General features: G+C 34.0%; 2 protein-coding genes across 2 annotated transcripts; both read left to right on the top strand.

The window, feature by feature from the left end:
• Nucleotides 1–3,537: 3,537 nt before the first annotated feature.
• Nucleotides 3,538–4,479, top strand: LOC114079500 (olfactory receptor 8K3-like). Its single transcript, XM_027920725.1, has one exon. The coding sequence runs from the start codon at nucleotides 3,538–3,540 to the stop codon at nucleotides 4,477–4,479; it is 942 nt and encodes a 313-aa protein (XP_027776526.1).
• Nucleotides 4,480–11,650: 7,171 nt separating this feature from the next.
• On the top strand, nucleotides 11,651–20,521 carry LOC139706960 (olfactory receptor 8K3-like). Its single transcript, XM_071616941.1, has 6 exons — nucleotides 11,651–12,623; nucleotides 14,736–14,878; nucleotides 16,019–16,167; nucleotides 17,275–17,397; nucleotides 18,403–18,481; nucleotides 20,303–20,521. The coding sequence occupies exons 1-6, from the start codon at nucleotides 11,651–11,653 to the stop codon at nucleotides 20,519–20,521; spliced, it is 1,686 nt and encodes a 561-aa protein (XP_071473042.1).
• The last annotated feature ends 1,254 nt before the right edge of the window (nucleotides 20,522–21,775 follow it).

Genomic DNA, 21,775 nt, shown 5'->3' with positions numbered 1-21,775 from the left:
GGCAAGCGCGCTACCGCTTGAGCCACATCCCCAGCCCTGACTCAGTGTTTTGTTCTGATATTCTTCCAAACATTTGGTTATTTAGTGACCCTAGGCCCTTCCAGTGATCCTTTTAAAAATCAATTTAAATTTTAATAATTATGAAAATATGTATCTCATCTCATCTGTTACTCACCTGTTGATGAAGAAGAGCTGGTTACAATTCACAATTATATGTGAAAGGTATTCTATGAAAAATAGAAGACCTTTATGTTTCCAGTTTTATGGTGGTGGTAAATGTTCATTTTGCAGTGGAATCTGAAAAAAAACTTTTCTCAGACAACAGCACTAAAAATTAAAATGCCAGTATTCAGTAGATGGTCAACTATGAAAGAGCAATTTTTTTTAATCTCCATTGAAGTCCCAATCCAGTAAACAGAAAAGAAATTTATTTCCTTACCTTTTTGACACTGATCGTGTACACTTCTTTATTTGTAGTTTTTCATTATTAGAAATTATATCAAACAGTAACAACAAAAGACAGGCTTTACATTGTTTCTTATTGTACTTAGGTATTTCTTGAATGTTGTACTCTGATATTCTTTAACATACTTATGATTAAAGAAAGGTGTGTGCTTGGGACAAGGTTGATTATCAGTTAGCCACAGCCATGCAAGCAAAATTGTCCATTAGTTAAATGTCAATTACATGTAATCAGCTTTATGTATAATGTGATAAAATTTCATGATTCTCTTTCCTCATAGCTGATTTACACACTGTACTCAATAAATTTTTCACTATAAAATGTGTCATTTCTAATTTTTAATGTATAAGCTATTTATGATCATTTTGCACCAGTGATAATTACCTTAAATGCCATGCACCTACTTCTATGCTATATTTTTCAAACCTCAGGCTATTAGAAATATTCTGAGACATTTTGTTTACTTAAGCACAAATTTTATGCATTAATGGTTATATCATATTTGGAAGGCGTACTTATGCCCTCAGCACCAAAAAGATTTCAAATCACAATTAGGAATCTGTATGTATGTGTGTATATATATATATATGTATATATATATACATATATATATATATATATATATATATATATATATATATATACATATATATATATATGTATATATATATATATATATATATACATATATATATATCTCAACTTCACTGTATTTTGTCTTGTGTCTGTGATATTATGTCAGGTAAAAGTTTTATAAAACAGAAATTTATAAAATTTATTTTTAAAATGTTTCATCCACTTAGCCTCCCAAATTTGATGAATCTTCATTCTATATTCAATGTCACTGACCTTATATCTCCTAATTTTCTCATATTTCCTTATGCTCCCGTAGGTCTTGCATGTAACTTACATCAGCTTTGTTACACAGAAATAAGAATATCTCAATTCTAATGACAATGCCTCATGAGGAAATTTAATATTTTAAGTATATTAATATCAAGGTAACTTATACTAAAATATTGTTGAAGTACTTATGAAAGATAAAAGGCAGGAAATATAAACCACAGCAAGTAGTGTGTCCAGTTTTACTCCTTAAGTATATTTGAGGAGGAGGCATGAACGGGAATTGGTGTAAATTGCATGAATCCATCACACTTGACCTGTTCCTCACCTAGTCATCATTTGAGACCTTACAAAGAGATGAAGTCCATGAAAGTGCTCATCTGAATGTGTAAAAGAAACTTCTTTCAGGTAGGTTTCTATCTCTCTCTCTCTCTCTCTCTCTCTCTCTCTCTCTCTCTCTCTCTATATATATATATATATATATATATATATATATATATATATGGAGTGTGTGTGTGTGTGTATATATACACACACACACTAAGAAGTAAAAATGAAACTACATATATACGTGATCTTTTCTATTTTCTATTTTATGTTTCTATTAGTGCATTATATTTACACATAATAGTGGAGTTCATTTTGATATAACCATACTTCAAGGAATATAATATACTTCCTTTCAATCCCCAGTATTTTCTCTTTACCTTCCCTTTTCCTTCCCCCTTTCTCCTCTTCTACTCTATTGGTCTTCATTATATTTTTTTCTAAGTTTTTGCTTTAGATATGCATAAAGGTAAAATTCACTGTTGTGTTTTCATATATGTGCATAGAATAATTTGGTCGATTTCATTCCATAATTCCTCTCTAGTCCCATCCCTTCTGCCTCCCCCTCCTCTACTGCACTGATCTCCCTTCTATTTTCATGGAATCCCCCCACCCAACCTTTTTCATTTCCTTATTTTTATCTAGATTCTGTAGATGAAAAAAAGAATTTTGATCTTTGATGTTCTGAGTCTGGCTTATTTTGTGTAACATGGTATTTTCCAGTTCTCCTCATTTATCAGCAAGTGACATAATTTCATTATTTTTGAAACTAAACAGAACTTCATTGTGCACATATACCACATTTCTGTATGCATTCATCTGTTGATTGACACCCGGGATGGTTCCATAATATGGTGACTGTAAATTGCACTGATATAAACATTGTTGAGCCTGTATCACTATAGCACGCTTATGTCAGTTTGTTTGTTTCTGTTTATGAGAATAGTTTTCAAAATTATTTGCCTAACGTAATCTCTATAACCACTAAATAAACACATAACATAGACTATATGGAAATGGATACACATTTATTCTGATTATACAAAGACAATTTCTAAAGTGGTCTGTTGTAGTTTTCCATCCATACACTTACCTAGAGTGCTCAGAATTTCAGCTCTATCACTTGAAAGTATATAGATTTTATAGGATTATGGATTGATGTATTGAGTTTTATTCATTTTTTGAATTAATAATTACAAATATTTATTATGTCATTGACATACCACATTATCATTTATTAAATGTAATTAATAAATATCAAAATGACATTGTAATTATATAAGTGACAAATAAAATTAATAGTACAATAATTACTTACCAAACACCCAAAGTTTAAGGAATGTTTAACTCTTTTTAGTGTTTATTTATGTGTCTATATCTTTATCAATATCCTTATATCTTCTTATTACTTTTCTCTGAGTTTATTAGCCTTGGAATAATTTTATTGTTATGGTTATTACATCTGAATGGATATTAGATGTAGTAGGATGGTTAGCAGCTAAACAGCCCTGGAACCATTAGATGCTAGTAGTGTACACTTCCCAACTGTGGCACTTAAAGTACCTACAGATGTTGAAAAATGTATTTGGTAATAAGTGAAATTACCCTGGTTGATAAATACTGTCCTGTAACTCTCTCTATTTCTATATATTTTCATCGTAATGACATATATAGAGTTTAGTTTTGAATGTTATACATTTGAAAGTATGTGTGTGTGTGTGTATATATATATATATATATATATATATATACATACACACACACATATATATATATGTATATTATTTACAACAGCTTTGAAAAACAAATGTTCCCATAATGACAGCATTGAAAAATCTATTGATTCAGCTACTATGTCTCTCCAGAATAGACTTTCCAAAAAAGAAAAAGAAAAAAAAAACTGGATGGGAAAACCCAGCCTCACAGCTATGCATGAGTTCATTCTGAAGGGCATCACTTCATGCCCTGAGCTGCAGGCTCCACTGTTTGGGCTGTTCCTCATCATCTACATGAGCACACTGGTGGGCAACTTGGGCATGATCATCCTCACCAAGGTGGACCAGAGGCTACAAACACCCATGTACTTTTTCCTGAGACACCTGGCTCTCAGTGACCTTGGTTATTCTACAGCTGTGGGCCCCAAAATGTTGGTGAATTTTGTGGTGGATCAAAATACAATTTCTTATTATTTATGTGCTACCCAGCTAGCTTTCTTTTGTGTGTTCATTACTTCTGAACTTTATATTTTGTCTGTGATGGCCTATGACTGCTATGTGGCCATCTGTAACCCTCTCCTCTACATGGTCATCATGTCACAGAGCATATGTCAGTTCTTGGTGGCAGTCCCCTATTTGTATGGGATCTTTTTGTCTCTTCTAGTCACCACAAAGATTTTTACTTTACCCTTCTGTGACTACAATGTCATCAGTCATTTCTACTGTGATAGTCTCCCCTTGATCTCTTTGCTTTGTTCAAACACACATGAAATTGAAGTGATAATTCTAATCTTAGCAGCTTTTAATTTGCTTTCCTCTCTTCTAATTGTCCTCGTGTCCTACCTGCTCATCCTCATAACCATTCTCAGAATGAAGTCTGCTGAGGGCAGGCGCAAGGCTTTCTCCACCTGTGGATCCCACCTGATGGCACTCATAGTATTCTATGGGACTTTGTTATATATGTATGTACAGCCAAAGTCCAGTCACTCTTTTGACACTGATAAAATGGCTTCCATATTTTACTCCCTTGTCATCCCCATGTTGAATCCCTTGATCTACAGCTTGAGAAACAAAGATGTAAAGTATGCCCTACTGAGCACATGGAAAAAAATATGCAATATCTTTTCATAAAGGTATATAAAAAAGCCATTTAAATCAGATTTTACAACAACCCAGTATGTTTCATTCCAAGTTGTATTAGAAGCAAAAAATTGACTCAATATATATATAATCAGTAATCTGCCTTCTTTGTACTAGCCAAATTTTTAAATGGTATGAATGCACATATAAACAAAATGAATGGCAAAAGAATTTCCATTCTTAAGCATGACATATGAATTGTGAACATAATGAATGATTACATTTTATAATAAATTATAATGGATTTGGGGTTGTGCTTAGACTATTAGTGTATGTATCAGAGTCCCATGTTCTATTGGAGAATGAGTACTGTGTATGGAAGACAATTTACAATATTTTTGTTATATTCTCAAGCATTGCAATCAACTTTCCACTGCCCATGTTTGTGTATGTGTTTCTCTTCTTATATGAACACACTCATTCGATTTTGGTATTTTTATTCTTGTGGCTTATGTTAAACTCAATCTTGATTATGGTAACAGATGGCTTAGTGTAATCTGATGATTTAAAAAAAAAGAGTCATATGAATGTGCTAACCTGCCACTTTTCCTTGTGGGGATCTTAGGCACCTTCTTTTTTCTCATGGGAACCCTGACCTTCCTATAAGAGCTCAAGGGAGTCTATTATCTCAGCATAGTCAGCTCTGTAGCCGCTTGTAGCTTCAGTGAAGTTTCTCATTTTGTCTCTTTCAGTACATGTGTATATACAAGTGAATGCACCAGTTGAGACTAATGTCTCAAATTCAATCAAAGACTCCCATGGTTTATTCATTATTTATTATCCTTACTGTTCAATCTGAATTCCTTTCTTCCTGTTTTGGTTCCATGGATAGTCACTCTTCCTTACCTCATTAAATGCAAGGAATAATTCTTCTTTAAAAAAGTCTTAGTCTGTTAGTTAATATTATTTTGGCAGAATATGCTTATTCTATGATAAACTATGTTTGTAGTTCCTGTATTTCCAGTGTTTTGAGTTGGTGTAACCAGAAATGAGCCCATGATCCATGCTCTGCTATGTCTATTTGGAGTGTAATATGCCATGGTTTTGCACATCATCCACAAACTTCTCTAAAATTCTCCGTGTTTCCTTCATTGTTTTATGATTTAGAACTTACTGCATTTTGTTTACATTACGAAGTCACAGTTACTAGAATAATAAAAGCATATGCATATTGTCATGTAAAGAAAAAAAAATGCTAAACATACTTCCAAAAGCACTATACAGATTTAATGCAGTTCCGATCAAAATCCCAATGGCATTCCTCATACAAACAGAAAAGGAAATCATGAAATTCATCTGAAAAAATAAGAGACCCAGAGTAGCTAAAGCAATCCTTAGCAGGAAGAGTAAAGCAGGTGGTATCACTATACCAGATCTTAAACTATACTTCAGAGCAATAGTAGCAAAAACAGCATGCATGGTATTGGCACCAAAACAGACTGGTAGACCAATGGTACAGAACAGAGGACACAGAGACTAACCCACAAAATTACAATTATCTTATATTAGACAAAGATGCCAAAAACATGCATTGGAGAAAAGACAGCCTCTTTAACAAATGGTGCTGGGGAAACTGAAAATCCATATACAACAAAATGAGATTAAACTCCTATCTCTCACCATGCACAAAACACAACTCAAAGTGGATCAAGGACCTAGGAATTAAACCACAGACTCTCTGTCTAATAGAAGAAAAAGTAGGCCCTAATCTCCATCATGTGGGATTGTCACCAACTTCCTTAATAAGACTCCTTAATTCTTATTAACTTCCTTAATAAGAATTAAAACCAAGAATCAATCAATGGCATCGATTCAAACTAAAAAGTTTCTTCTCAGCAAAAGAAACAATCTGTGAGGTGACTAGAAAGCCTGCATCTTGGGAGCAAATTTTTACCCTTCACACATCAGATACAGCATTAATCTCTAGGATATATATTTAAAAAAACCCCAAAAGCTACTACTATTTGCAAAGCATTTTTTAAAATGTCAAAAGTTAAAACTGGTCACTGATAATGATTATCTGAGTACATTTTGTTCATACAAATGGACTGTTTATTTGTGTGAGTATATGTGTGTATAATTGTGTATGATTCAGCACAGAAAATATCCTTAAACAAAAACAAAATTCTAAAAGATTGACTCATTTATTCATTAAAGCTTCTAATATTTACACAATGGAAATACATATTAAAAAGTAAACATGCCACAGATTGGAGAAAACAGATACAATTATGCAAAAGAGAAATAATAATTAAAGGTCAAAAAGCCATAGAAAAATGAACAAAAGATATATATAGAAAAACCAAAAAGAAATATGATGATATATGCTTCAATAATAATGTGAAAAAGTAATATATAAAACATAATCTCATAAAATGGAAAAAGTGTTAAAATATAAGGCTATCAGATAATGGTGGAGAAGTGGAGTAAAAGAAACATCCCCACTGTTCTAGTGGGAGTACAAAATTTATAGGAATTTGGGGAAAATAAAATGTAACTAATAAGATTGAACAGGATTATGAGGGACATAATAGAATGTGCAAAGCTTCAATTTTATAAAGTATAAATTTTATTATAAAAATAAATCAAGTTAGGTGCAGTGGCATATACCTATAATCCCATTAGCTGAGGCTGCAGGATTATGAATACAAAGATAGTCTTTGAGACTTGGTGAGTCCCTGTCTCTAATTTAAAAAATAAAGATGTGCTGGGGATGTGGCTCAGTGGTTTATTGCCCTTGGCAAGCCCTGGCACCAATAAATGAATAAATGAACACATAAATACATTAAAATAAAAGAAAGACTAATGTGAATAGGTGAAGTTGATTTTTAACAATTTAATTTTGAAAATCCAATATGATTTAAGAGTGGAATCATGTGGTTATATTTATCCAACTCTTTGAGATAAAGCTTGGAGAGAGATGTTTACCCTGTGAAAGGGGAAAAGAGAATTGAGTCAGGCCTTAGACTTGAAACCAAGTTTGGAACATACCAAGATAAATGCAAGTGACAGGAAGAGTCCTTTGGTCCATGCCCAAAGGTGTACATCTGAGACTTAGCGACTAGAACTCATAATCCAGGCCACAATGAAACTGCTTCCATGATGTTTCTGCTAGCCCTGGGTAGCAGCACAGGCAGCAAGACTATCAGCTTGGTAGCATGGTATAAAACTGAGCATGTGCCTTTGTCTTGGGGTTCATGGCCAGGTCCACTGCAGTGAGAACCAGCAGGAGCAGAAAACAAGGGGCCTTACACCCAGGGCAGAGTTCACTGATGATGCCACCTATTTGGGGAAACATTTCAAATATATAATAAATTTATGTATTTGGCAAAATAAGGGAAAAACCTCTAGCTAATTATCATGGAGGAGTCCAAGACAAATAATGAAGTGAAGAAAGAAACCTTCGGAAGAAGACAGTCACTGGTATATTACAAAATTTACTTAAAATCTCTGCAAACTTACAGTGTTTGTAGATATAGACACTCATAAATAACCAAGAAAAATGATAACTAGTACTACAGAGTGTTTTCAATACCTTATATAAGATGTTTAGTTTTATTTTTTTTTCTCACATTTTGGGTATTCAAATAATGCTGCAATGAGCATGAGAGTGCTAGAATATTTTTGAGATTCTAATACAAGATACTTCTGGATGAAACCCTGAATTTGGATTACTGGCTCATATGATCAATTAATAAGAAAAGTCACAATTGAAAACAAATTGTCCCTGACAATTATTGGGTAACTTCCAGGTCGTTTATTAATCTCCAAATGCTTTAGGGATACTCTAATAGTTGTTTGGCTTCTCCTCAGGGAGAGCCTCCAAAGGCGAAAGAATCCATAAATTGTCCTTGCAAATGCCATGCTAACAAAACAGGGCAATCCAAACAAGAGGTTTCACTGCAGGTAACAAAGACAGAAGGTTTCCTGTGGGGTGTATGCTACCAGTATCTATAGAAATGATCTTATTTTGCTATGGTCCTGCCATTTAATATTAGTGATCATTTCTTATTTGAGTTCTGTGCTTTCAACTCCATGATACAGAAAAAAATAGGACCATATGTCTAATTGAAGCCAATAGTTACTGGAGGTAAATGATCAAGGAATTGGAATTGTGTAGTTCTGGGGATGCAAGCCAAGATCTTGTGGATGCTGGACAAGCTCTCTGCCACTGAGCAACTATTTCCATATGAAATGGCAACATTTAAATTGCAGTCATTCTGTCTTTCATCTTGACATACTTCCAAACACTTAGTTACCTAGTGATTTGAGGCTGATTTTTTTAAATTTAGTTTTTATTTTTTTTATTTTTATTGGTTGTTCAAAGCATTACATAAGGCTGATTTTTTAAAAGATTTTTTATTGATTTATTTTAGTTATAAATAACATTAGGACTTATTTTGACATAATTATCTAACTAGTGTATCCAGACTGTTTTTGTGACAATTTAAAAATAGTTTGAAATTTAATGATTAGGTAAATACATATATAAATACAATTCATTCCTGATCTCTTCATAAGCAAAAGGGAGTTTCTACTTCACAATAAGATATGAAAAGCATTTTGTGAAGAGTCAGAGACTTTTAAGTCCTCAGTTCTATTGTGATGGTAAAGTGTTCCTTTTACAGCAGGATCTGAGTCTAAAAAAAATAGATTATAGGGTTAAAAAATGAAATTCCAGTCTTCAGTGAAGATTTGAACATAAAAACCAGATTTTTTTTTCAATTGAATTCCAACACTGATGAATGCAAACATTTTCATTTTTGCTTACTTAGAGAAGTTCATACTTACCAGGTCACTTTTTAAACTTTTCATGATTACAATTGAAACCAAACCTTAACAACAGAAAACAAGAATTACTCTATTTCTTATTGAATTTATTGAAAATAGCCCTTTAATCTTTAGTCTAAAATATTTCATAAGTTTAATTTAGTAATATTGTGTATTTGTAGCAGGGTAAGATGTCAGGTAGTCACGTGAATCTAAGCAATTTTTTATGTAAGTTAATTGTCCATGGCATGAAATCTGTTTATAATTAATGTTGTCAAATTATATGATTCCATGTCCTTGAACCTCACTTGTAGATTGATGTCATGACAATTTTCACTATTTAAGGTGTCATTTCTATCTTTTTTTATTTAGAAAACATTGGTACTCACAGTATTTTATTCCAGTAGTAATTTTTTTCTTTGAATGTCATGCATCTGCTCCTATGCTATACCTGTCCATCTCCAGTCTTTTAGAGATGCTCAGATAGCTTTCATTTGCTTATATGCACATTTGTATGCATTACCATATTTGAAAGAGGTTTGAAAAAATTTTGATCAGATTTGAAAAAATTTCTATGAATTTAATGGACAGTAATATTTCAAATGACATCCATCAATTCATCCATGTCATTTTTTATTGTTTTGATAGTATTATATATCATATTAAATGTTTACACATTGTAGAGCTTTATAAAATTTATTACAAAATGATTTCAACCTTTTTTTTCATTAAAATATAGTATTTCTTTCTCAAAAGGAAATTTTATGAGTCTTCCTTGTATAAAACCAGTGCCAATGACTTTCTACTAATTTGTTTAGATTACCTCATTTTCACCCAGATTTTTGCATATAAAATACTAAGAATCTGTTACAAAGAAGTAAGGGTATCTTAATTATAAGGACAGTGCTGCAGGAGAATATTAACATTTTAAGTCAATTTACATCAAGGTGACTTACACTAAAATATTTCTAAAATTGTTATGAAAAATAGAAGATAGATAATCCAAACCAACAGCACACTGTCCAGTTTTAGTAAGTATGGGGTCATGGAATAGAGTTTGGATGTTTTGTATATTCATCCTATGTCACTTGTTCCTCATCTATTCATTATTTTAGTCCTGGAGAAGAAGTGAAGTTCCTGTGAACAAGAATGTTAATTTACGTATATAATAAAAACCTCTTTCAGGTAGGTAACAATTTTAAATATATATGTGTGTGTATATATATATATATGTGTGTGTATGTATGCATATATATGACAGTATATAAACAGTATATTATATTTATAATGTAAATGTACAGTTATATTGTATTTATTGTATAAATATAATGTACTGTTTATAACAGTAGTACCTATAAACAGTATATATCGTATATATAAACCACAATATAACAGAGACATTAGGTCTATCTTTGAGAAATATTTCAAGGTAGCATAGACACATGGAATCACTTAATCACCCTTCATTCTCAACAACCCTGCTTTTTAAAGGCTGTTGGTTTTGTACAAGAGAATAATAGTTAAAATATTTTTTTTCAAAATAATCTTTGTAATCAATATGCTCACATATAACTTGGACAGTATGTATACACACATATATTTCTTTATACATATATAAAGATAACTTCTAGTAATATTTTTTATAGTTTTTATATTTGTATACATTGACTAGTCTAAGGGTTTCAGTTTTAACTAGCAGTTTGTAGATTTTATAAGATTATGTAAGTAGAAAGTTGTATTCATTTATGAAATTTGTTAGAAATTTTTATATGTAATCCTCATAGTGAGCATGTCATTTAATTAAATATAATTGTAATTATGTGATTGTAATTATAGAATTGCAAATAAAAATAAGGAACAATACAATTATTATTCATAATTATATGCCCAAAGTTTTAAAATGTTTAAGCTGTTATCATTTTTGCTTTATGTATCCACATAACTGTATGTGTATTTCAAGCTCTATATATCTATCCATTTTCTACAGAAAGTCTATCTATTTATGTATCTACCTACTACCTCTATCTATCAAGGTTTTTGAACCTCAGAATGAAATTGTTGATCTGGACACTGATTTAGGCAGAATGCTCAGTAGTTTACCTGATCTCTAACCTAGCAGTTTCCTTCACAATTGTGACAAAATATCTCTAGATATCACAAAATTATCATTAGTAAGAAAATTACCCTAGATGAGAATGAGTAGTTGATCTGATTCCTTTCTTTATATTTTTTATTTATAAAGACACATTTTTTTGAATATTTTAAATATGAAAGTTTGGACATAGCTTATTTACCCTAGGTTTGCATAATAAATGTTAATCTCTTGCAAATATTTGTAATCAATTGACCTTGATACTGCATTTATCCAGAATAGGCTTTCTAACAAAAACAGATGGAAAAATACAATCTGACAATGGTGCAGGAGTTCATTCTGAAAGGCATCACATCACGCCCTGAGCTGCAGGCTCCATTATTTGGGCTGTTCCTCATCATCTACGTGATCTCAGTGCTGGGCAACTTGGGCATGATCATCCTCACCAAGGTGGACCAGAGCCTGCAAACACCCATGTACTTTTTTCTCAGACACCTGGCTACTACAGATCTTGGTTATTCTACAGTTGTGGGCCCCAAAATGTTGGTATGTTTTGTTGTGGATCAGAATACAATCTCCTATTATTTGTGTGCTACACAGCTGGCTTTCTTTCTTGTGTTCATTGCTTCTGAACTTTTTATTCTATCCGCAATGGCTTATGACCGCTATGTGGCCATCTGTAACCCTCTCCTCTACAAGGTCATCATGTCACAGAAGGTATGTCATATACTAGTAGCAGTTCCCTATCTCTACAGTACATTTGTGTCCCTTCTGGTCACCATAAAGATTTTTACCTTACCCTTCTGTGACTACAATGTCATCAGTCATTTCTACTGTGACAGCCTCCCTTTGTTACCATTGGTTTGCTCAAGTACTCATGAAATTGAAGTGATAATTCTAATCTTAGCCGCTTTTAATTTGCTTTCTTCTCTTCTGATTGTCCTTGTGTCCTACCTGCTCATTCTCATAACCATTCTCAGGATGAACTCTGCTGAGGGCAGGCGTAAGGCTTTTTCTACCTGTGGATCCCACCTGACAGTAGTCATAGTGTTCTACGGCACTTTGCTCTTTATGTATGTGCAACCTAAGTCTAGTCACTCATTTGACACTGATAAAGTTGCTTCCATATTTTACACCATAATTATCCCCATGTTAAATCCATTGATCTATAGCTTGAGGAACCAAGATGTAAAATATGCCCTACAGAGGACCTGGAAAAAGTTATGCAATGTTTTTCCTAAAAACTACATACAATATGAGTCATACACATCAGGTTTGTATGGAAACTTGTGCTGTGTTTCTCCAAAATAGCATAGCAAGCAAAAATATGCCCTAAGAGATTGACCTTCTTAGTCCTTCTCAAATTTCTAAATGCTATGAACTCATAAGAAACAAAATGATGAAAAACACTGCCTTCTTTAAGGGGGAGATTAATTTGTAGTATGATAATTGAAGCAATTCATCAGTATAATATAATTGGTTTATCATCTCTATACTATAGAGTGTATGCTGTGTGAGAATAAAAAAAAGAATAACATGTACAGTTAGGAGTTGAGCTAGCCATATTTATAGCCTTAACTATTATAGTGTTTAGTACCCATGTTTGTGTTTGTGAACCTGTTGTCCCTTGGGGTAAGCACAATTGTTCTGTTAGGCTTTATACACATCTATAGACATGTTCAACTTAATTGTAGTATAGAGAGGCTCATGTAACACAAGGATTCACATGTCCTAAGAATATGCACAAATGCCACTCCTCCACTTAGAGTCTTAGAGTCATTCCCTTTTCTCATCTGTACCCTTACTTTCATATATGAGCCTGAGAGGACCTATTAAACCAATTTATTTGACCATTTAGTAACCCATAGATTCAGCAGTGCACCTAGTTTTGTCTAATCCAGCCCTTAAATATATATGAGTAGATGCACCATTTAAGATGAATTTATAAAATTCTTCCATAGAAGCTGCCAAGATCATTCTGTCTTTCTTTTTTTCTTTGTTCATTTATTCACTCATTCCTTACTGGGTTAATCTTAATTCCTAACTACCTATTTTTTTTTTCTAAGGGATGGTAACTCTCCCTACCTCTCTAAATGAAAAGGAAAATTCTTCTTTAAAAGTCATAGCCTGTCCGTATTTTATTCTTACTCAAGGTACCTACTCTATGATAAATTAAGGTTAATGTTCTTTGTTGTGGCTGATTTGCCTTATATTTGCTCCATGTGACAGTGTACTATTTTTGGGATATGAATATTCTTTTCTTTGACTATATTGATGGTAATCAAATTTGAAGGAGACAAACAGACAATCCTATAATTTGAACTACGCTGTATTTATTTTTACTTTTTTCTTTTTGGTGGTGCTGGGGATTGGACCCAGGTCCTCATGTATGTTAGGAAAACCTGTTTCCCCAGCTCTGAACTATGCTGCATCATCCTCTAAAAAAATGATCTTTATGTTTTCATTTTATTTATTAACATTCATATTATTTTACTTACATAATATAGAGACTGATCTGTTTTCTTAGTATACCATCATATAATAAAATTATCTTCGCCAATTAAATATGAATGAAAACTTTATTGAAATGATAACAGCATACATACACACACATATAATCATTTAAGGATGAATATTACTGAAGAGTTTATACAATTCTATTTATTATGATAAAATTATATAACAAACCTAGAGAAATTGGTTTAAAATATTTTAATTTCCTAGAAAATATGCTAGACAGAAAATCAAATGTTAATTCACTACAAGTTTTACACGTCTAATTAAAATATTTTATGTTTCCACAAATTAACTTTAATAAATAATTATACCCTTTTATAGAGAGAAAGATAAAAGTTTCAATATCTAATTTTGAAAAGCAAATACTTCTTTCCACGGTTTCAATTTCAGAATTCCCCCTGCTGTGAGGATGCTTTTGGAACACAATTTGGAATACAGTATTGTTTGTTAGCTCTCAGCTCGGAGCCAAACCAAGAAAACACGTTAGGGAAGATGTCATGCAGAGTTCTGCTTCATCCTTGCATGCCAGCACATTTTGAGGGATCCTGTCTATTTCAGACCAGAATGTGCCCTCCTTAAGGCTGCATTTTTATATTTGGAGGTGGAGGTTAATCTCAGGCGGGAGCTGTTGGTCAGGCCTCTAATCCTCACCAGTTAAGGTCGTACTACTCCCTTATTCCAAGGAACTTGGTGTGTAGATTTGCTGGGGGGAGGTAGGTGGGAGTGTTCAGGTCCCATCAGGAGATACTCCAGACACTCTGGGTATGGGCCTGAGCCTTTGCCAGCAGTAGGATGCTGTGGTAGCAGCTTCCGCCCATCACTGACCTGACCCTGTTCTGCTCAATGTTGGCCTTATTCCTTATCTTAGAGTGGGACCACGAATTTCAAAAGGAAACAACATTGAGTGTTCTGTGCTCTACAGACATGCAGGCCAGCAGCTGTGGCTCCCATCATCAACCAAAGTTGCCCCTAAATCCATGCCAGTCTCACTCCTGTACCCCGATTGACTCAGTTTGGGCCCCCACTTTTCACTGGAAAAAGAAAGCATAAGTGGCCATTGGGTTTTGAGGACACAAAAAGAAAGCAAACCAAGAAAAAGACAATCAAAACTACAAAATCAGGGCTGGGAATGTACTAAGTGTTAGAACACTTGACTGGCACATGAGAGGCCCTGGGTTCAGTCCCCAGTGTGGCAAACATTTCATACATACATTCATTAATACACAGATACATAAATAGAGAAAAAAGAAAAAGAAAGGAAAATGCAGGGATTTTTAATCTCCTGTTCAGAAAATCCAGTCTCTTTATGCTGCTGGTACAGCATCCCCATTTTTATTAAATATGCTGGGAAGTGCCAAGTCTCTCTCCTGCACCAGCACACTTCACAGTATCTAAGCATTTTTTTCTGCGTCAAACTGAATTTCCTGCACAGCAGAGTCTCCTTACAAAGTTCCTGCAGGTCAATAAGGGGACATTCCCTCCCCCACTGAAGGATCCCACAGACCTGGTGCTTCTGCAGTTTATTCTTATTGTTAGTTCCCTTTCTGTTCCCAAACCCAATATCTGTTGCTTTCACCTGGTTGCTAGCTCTCTGAGTTGCCTTCTGGTAATTTCCTACACCTTTCCCACTCCATTGTCCCATGCAGAACTGTTATTTTGTCTGATTCCTTCACAGAAAGCATTTACTGTATTTACTTGTTAACCATTTTCAGAATCCCCATTAGTGTACTTTAATAGCCATTGAATATCAAATGAATGGATCATTACCCCATCATAAAAAAAAAAAAAGATAGAGAAAAAGAAAGAAAGAAAGAAGACAAACATGAGGCTAGTAATTTGCTCATATTTGCAAAACTAGCGACAAAAACAGATCCTTGGTAGTCACCTCAATACCAGTGACCAAAGGCAGAAGGATTAGAAACCAGTCAGGGACCACTAACAGGGAGGACGTTCTGAGGTCTCCTTCCCTCTGAGGTACCCCTTTGCCATAGATCCATTGGCTCTGATGGCTGAAGATACCCTAGGTTTTATCCGAATCATCTCTGCCTGTCACCTAAATACCTCCTGTAGTGAAGAGCTCTCTCACCTGAGCCAGGTGTTCTGACACCCAACCCTAGTCTTTTTGCTTTTCCACACTCTGGACTTGCTCAGCGCAACGGTACAAGACATCATGAGTCTGGCCAAGATGAAGGACACAGGAGAATGAAAATGGCAACAGCCTACTGTAAATTTCTTTTCATCTTGGCGGATGCACAGGAGGATGTGGCAGTTGTTTCAGAAAAGGACAGCAAAGTGCATCTGTGCGTAGACACTCAAACAGCTAATCTCTGCTGAGCTTGTATTGGGAGGAGGGTAAATAAATGGGTGGTGATTCAATTAATTTTTTCCTGTAAAAGAAGGATTTAATATTTTGGGTGTGTTTTTTTTTTTTTTCTTTTTGGTCTGTTAAAGCAGATCTTCCTTTACAATTTTTTAAAATTATTTGTTTGTTTATTCTTGATGCTGGATTTCCCCACAGTATCATTTATCAGCCATAAGAAAACCTCTGAGCCATCAGAAGATGACAAGTCCCTATCCTTTTAATCCGCCTTTGCTGCTCAGATTTAAAAATTCAAAAATTGCTTTAAGGGGCATATGACACTTGAGAAAAAGATTTGTGTTGATGTTTGTCTATCTGAGACTAGATAGAGTTCAATGGCACATCAAAAGAAATGTTATTTTCCTTGAAGTTTCTTTCTTACAGACCAGGATTTGTTCTCTGCAGAATCAGCATCTATTTTTGTTGCTAGCTTGGTGATAATGAGAAAATTATGAGTGTGGTTTTATTTTGCCTTTCACAATGTTCCTGTAAATATATGTGTGTATTCGTACATAGTTTTACATGAATTCTGATATTTACAGATACACACAAAACACTGGCACAGGCATATATTTATGTAATCTTTATTTAAATTGCTATATCCCATTTTCCTTAATCTCCAGCTAATTCAAATTATTAGGCCACATCATCACATTTATTAAAAAATGTTTTATTTAGTCACGTGTGGTAGTGAGCACCTGTAATCTGAGTGGCTTAGGAGGCTGAGGCAGGAGTATTAAGAGTTCAAAGTCAGTCTCAGCAACTTAGTGAGGCACTTAGCAACTCAGTGAGACCCTGTCTCTAAATAAAATACCAAAAGGATTAGGAATGTGGCTAAGTGGTTAAGTAACCCTGGGTTCAATCCCCAGTACCAAAAAAAAAAAAAGTTTTTTTTTTTTTTTTTTAATTTATATCTAACTAGTTTAATCAAACATGACCTAGTAGAAAGAGTAACAACTTTTCTAATAAGCTCACATTATATTCCATGGAGTTGTTAGTATCGAGTTGCGGGTTTGAAGTAATCTGCTCCATTCTTCGGTGTACACAGGAATCTACTTATACAGCCTGAGGCTCAGACAGACAGGGAACAGGCTCAAATTATGGGAGTCATCCTTGGGCCGATTCGTGAGAGTGAATTTCTTCCTATTTTATCATATAATCCACAGCACAGGTATAAAATCCATTTTTAATTCCTCACAGAATACAAAGACTAGAAATTAATATTTTTCAAGATTATACTAACATTTTTAAAAAGTTAAGATTTTTTAAAAATAAATAAAATTCGCAACTCATAGAATAAATAACAGGATGGAAAATTTGTCTCTACCCAGAACTGTATCTCCATCCATCATTATGGGATTCTCTCCAAACTTGGTCCATATTCAGCTTTTGTTGTTTCCTTATGACCCTATTACTCTGTGAGGCTGTTACAGATGACAAGTTTGCTGGACAAAGTATGCATACAAAAATTTTCAAAGAAAAAAAATTTTCATGCATAAAGTATGTACTTCAATTTATTTTGTGTATTTTATTCAATTTACATTTTTATGAAAATTACAAATGTAAAATCATATGAAACACTCTTTCCCATAAAATTGACACAAAATTAAGAGTTTGTGATTTTAAAGTAATGGTGAGAAGATGAAGTATTTGAACTATTTCTATTCCTCTAGTGGAAGGATAATGGAGACTTTGAATTTAATGTGTAAGTTACAAATGACCTCAAATATTCACAAAAATCAGAATAATGAACACTAAATTAATTAACATGGATATACCAAAACTGATCCAAAGAAAAAAGAAATTTGCAAATTAAGATGTTAGGTAGTATGTCACATTATCTTTTTTTCCAATTTTCATTGTTAAGATTTATTAAGACTTTATGAGGCATATCATTATCTTTATGAATTTTAAAAGAATTGCTTTATAGACTTTTACATATTTTTATGCATATTGATTAGGTTGAAGTTGCATGAACTCTCTCTTGTCCAGCAAGGAGGTCCACAGAACAAGGTAGAGGAGAGTGTGGCTGTGGAGTTGCTAATCAAGTCCTCCTGAGATCAAGCGGGAAGCAGGTCTGATTTTATTGCGCCATTACCATGTATATATACTCAGGCAGTAGCTAAGCAGATTATAGGCAGCCACCAATGCAATTTCTGGCCAACTTTCCCTGCAGCGACCAATCTTGGAATGGACCATGGAGCAAGGGCAGGGACTGCAACATGCAGCCTCATGCCCAGGCCTGTGCCAACAAGGTAAGTGGTTTGCCACTCAGATGCCCTTAACCTATGCCATGTATGCAATACTTCATGCACTTACCAAATGAAGTGGCAACAATGTTCCAATTTTCTTTAATATCCTCACTGACTAGTTATTTAGTTTTTCTATCAATTAATGTTTAATCAATTACTGTTCTACCAGTTCCTTAGAGAAAGATATTAAAATTTACAAGTATGATTAAGATTTGTTCATTTTTCTTTAAAAATTAAGAAAAATAAAACCTAAGGTTTACTTAAATTTTAAAATTCCTATTCACTCTGCTTACCATTCAAATAGCAAACATCTTTAAGCATATTTTGTATAAGAACATAATTTTATTGATAACCAATGGTGCTTGTGAATGAAATGTGTAGATAATGATAGCTTCTGGTAAAGAAGTAAATTAACTTGGATTATAACCAAGAATCATAGGAAGAAGTTTTAAGAAAGAGTATCAATTCAATAAAATATGATTTTTTTGTAGTAAAAGTGAATAAAAATGGACTAATGTGAATATACAAAGACAGTTTAACTCTTATGTAATTTTTACTATGAAAAACAAGTATGTTTTACTTTACAAAACACAGATTAATAGTGTTAATATTTATCAGAACTTTAGTTATTATAATACCATCAGGTTAATTATATATATATATATATATATATATATATATATATATATATATATATATAAATATTATATATTTAACATACATAATGCATATAGCATAGATTCTATATGCATTATGTATGTTAAATACAAAATATATAATATTATCATATATAGTTTAAATATATATCTTTAATATATATAAATCGAGTAATTTGTGGATATAATCTATTTTGAATATGTCAGAATTGAAGTTTTAATAAACCCCAAATTACCTTCAACTAATTAAAAAACAATTATTGCATGGGATTAGATACATATCATTATCAGGAATACATGTGTATGATAAAATATATAAACAAGCTATTCACTAAAAAAACAGATAACAAACATGAGAAAATATTAGAGTTCATTTGAAAATTCTTAAGGTAAAATTTATGTGTCATAAATCAACTGTTTTAAAGGGAATGACTCAAGAGCAATCATTACATTTGCAAAATTATGCAACCCTCATCTCTGTCTAGTCTAGCCATTGACTGAACCAGAAACGTCTAGGATTCAGCCTGTCATATTGATATAATTTCAATACTCAGTTTTTCTATGGCTCTAGGCTTTTTTGTGAAACTCCCCCAAATAATCCAATACTTAAGCTTATATAAATACATGTTATTATTTTTTTAATGTCCTTCACCTCCTGGCAACAAGTTTTCCATCTTTAAGAATTTTTATATTCTGAATATTTTATATAAAGCATTCAGAGGACAGGGGCAAGATGGCGGTATTAGTGTGAGGCAGAATTTCTCCAACTTGGCTACCCAGAACTCAAGCAGTGGGAATACTGCTTCTCCCCCAAGGTTTAAAGGGAAAAATATGGCGGTGAGTGGGACAGATTTCCCTAGTCAATTAGAGACTGTTCAACTCATTAAACAGATCTACAAATACATATTGCATGAGTATATCAATCCTCTGCAGAGAGCAGATACAGGAGCAATATTGAGACTAAAGTGCAGCAGCATCAACAGGAACTGGAAACCCAGATCCATGAGTTTGCAGCCAGGTCTTCAAAAATCTATCTGAGCCTAGCAAAGATTTTCTAGGCCTAACAAATTCATGGAAAATCAGAAACTGAGAGCATTTCACCCAGCAAGAATACAAGTTAGAGAGACTAGAGAGAATTTGGCTCTTCTCAACCTTGTAAGTCCTGCAGGTTGCAGTGGATAACAAGGTCAGCTACAGAAGGTTAAGAAGTTGCAAGGATGGGTTTGAGGGCCTTGGGCTCTCAACATGCCCAGCTGATGGGTCTCAGAGAAACACTCCCAGTGGGTTATTGGAGCCCAACCTAGCCAGCACCCATGGGGTCCCTGCTACTAGCCCAGTCCCTGATGCCCTCCCCAATACACCACCTACTGGGTCTCCCAGTCCTTGATGCCTGCCGGATCTGGAAGTTTGGCACCCACCCAGACCCCCTACCCCCCAGGCTCAAGTCCACCAACCCTCTGGCACCCTATTCAGTCCATCACGAAGCTGCAGGCTCATAGCTCAACCGCCAGGCTGCCACTTCACCAGCAAGCTTGCCCAGTCCAGGCCACAGTTTCACTGCCAGCCCACAAGGCTCAACACCTGCCTCTGATGCTCCTGGCCCAGGATGACTAGGTCCATTGGACATACCAGCTACACTGTCAGCCAACCACCGCCCCATCTACCTGGCCCGCCACTTTGAAGCCAGGCCCACCTGAACCAGCCAATTACTTTGCCTTAACATTCACCCAGCTCAAGATTTCACTTCTGGGCCCACTTGGACTAGGCTGGCTAGACCCTCCCAACAAGTGGCTGTACTGGCTGTAGCTCAGTCTGCTCAACAGCCCCTTCACTGCCAGGCTCACCAGCCCCAGCCAGGGGCTATGCTAACCAACTTGCAGCATGGGCTGCCTACAGCAGTCTCCCAGGAAGGGAAGTTGGGAAACCTTAATCACCAAATATTAACTGGGTTACATAAGAAAAAAGAAAGAATCATCAGCTTGTGTCCCATATTTCCACACTTACTTCACACCTCAAGAAGAAATGAAAAAAAGTCAGTTGGGCACTGACAATGAACATTTATGCTCACTGAGTATTTCGGTTTTGGTTTTCTTTTGTTTTTCTACTTATAATATGTATTAATTTAAACAATTCTATAAAAATTTATTCTAATTTGTTATATATGACACCAAAATGCATTTCAATTCATAAAATATATATAGCACAATTTTTCATATCTGTGGTTGTACATTACATAGTCTATATTTGTTTTTTGTTTTATTTGAATGTGTGCTGATTGATTCAAAGGACATCTATGTGTGTATATGTATATGTATATATATATATTTGTTATTGTTGTTTTTTTTAAATTTCTAGCCTTTGTTTGTTTGTTTGTTTTGGTTTGGTTTATTTTTTTTTTTGGGGGGGGAGGAAGGTGTTATTTTTCTCAAGTCCTATATTTTGAGAGTTAGGGTTTTAATTAGCATATTTTTATTTTGTTTATGTAGTATTGGTCACTACTCTATCTTCCATGTCTCTCTCTCTCTCTCTCTTCTATTTCTGACAGCCAAATTATATTCTCTCTCTCCTCCTCCTTTATATTCTTGTTTCTCATTAACACCATAGCCTTATTCACCTTATGAATGTGCCTTATTCACCTTCT

The sequence above is a fragment of the Marmota flaviventris genome, chromosome 9, assembly GCF_047511675.1.
Source record: "Marmota flaviventris isolate mMarFla1 chromosome 9, mMarFla1.hap1, whole genome shotgun sequence".
In the NCBI taxonomy this organism is placed as follows: domain Eukaryota; kingdom Metazoa; phylum Chordata; class Mammalia; order Rodentia; family Sciuridae; genus Marmota; species Marmota flaviventris.
This window is presented reverse-complemented; position numbering and strand designations above follow the sequence as displayed.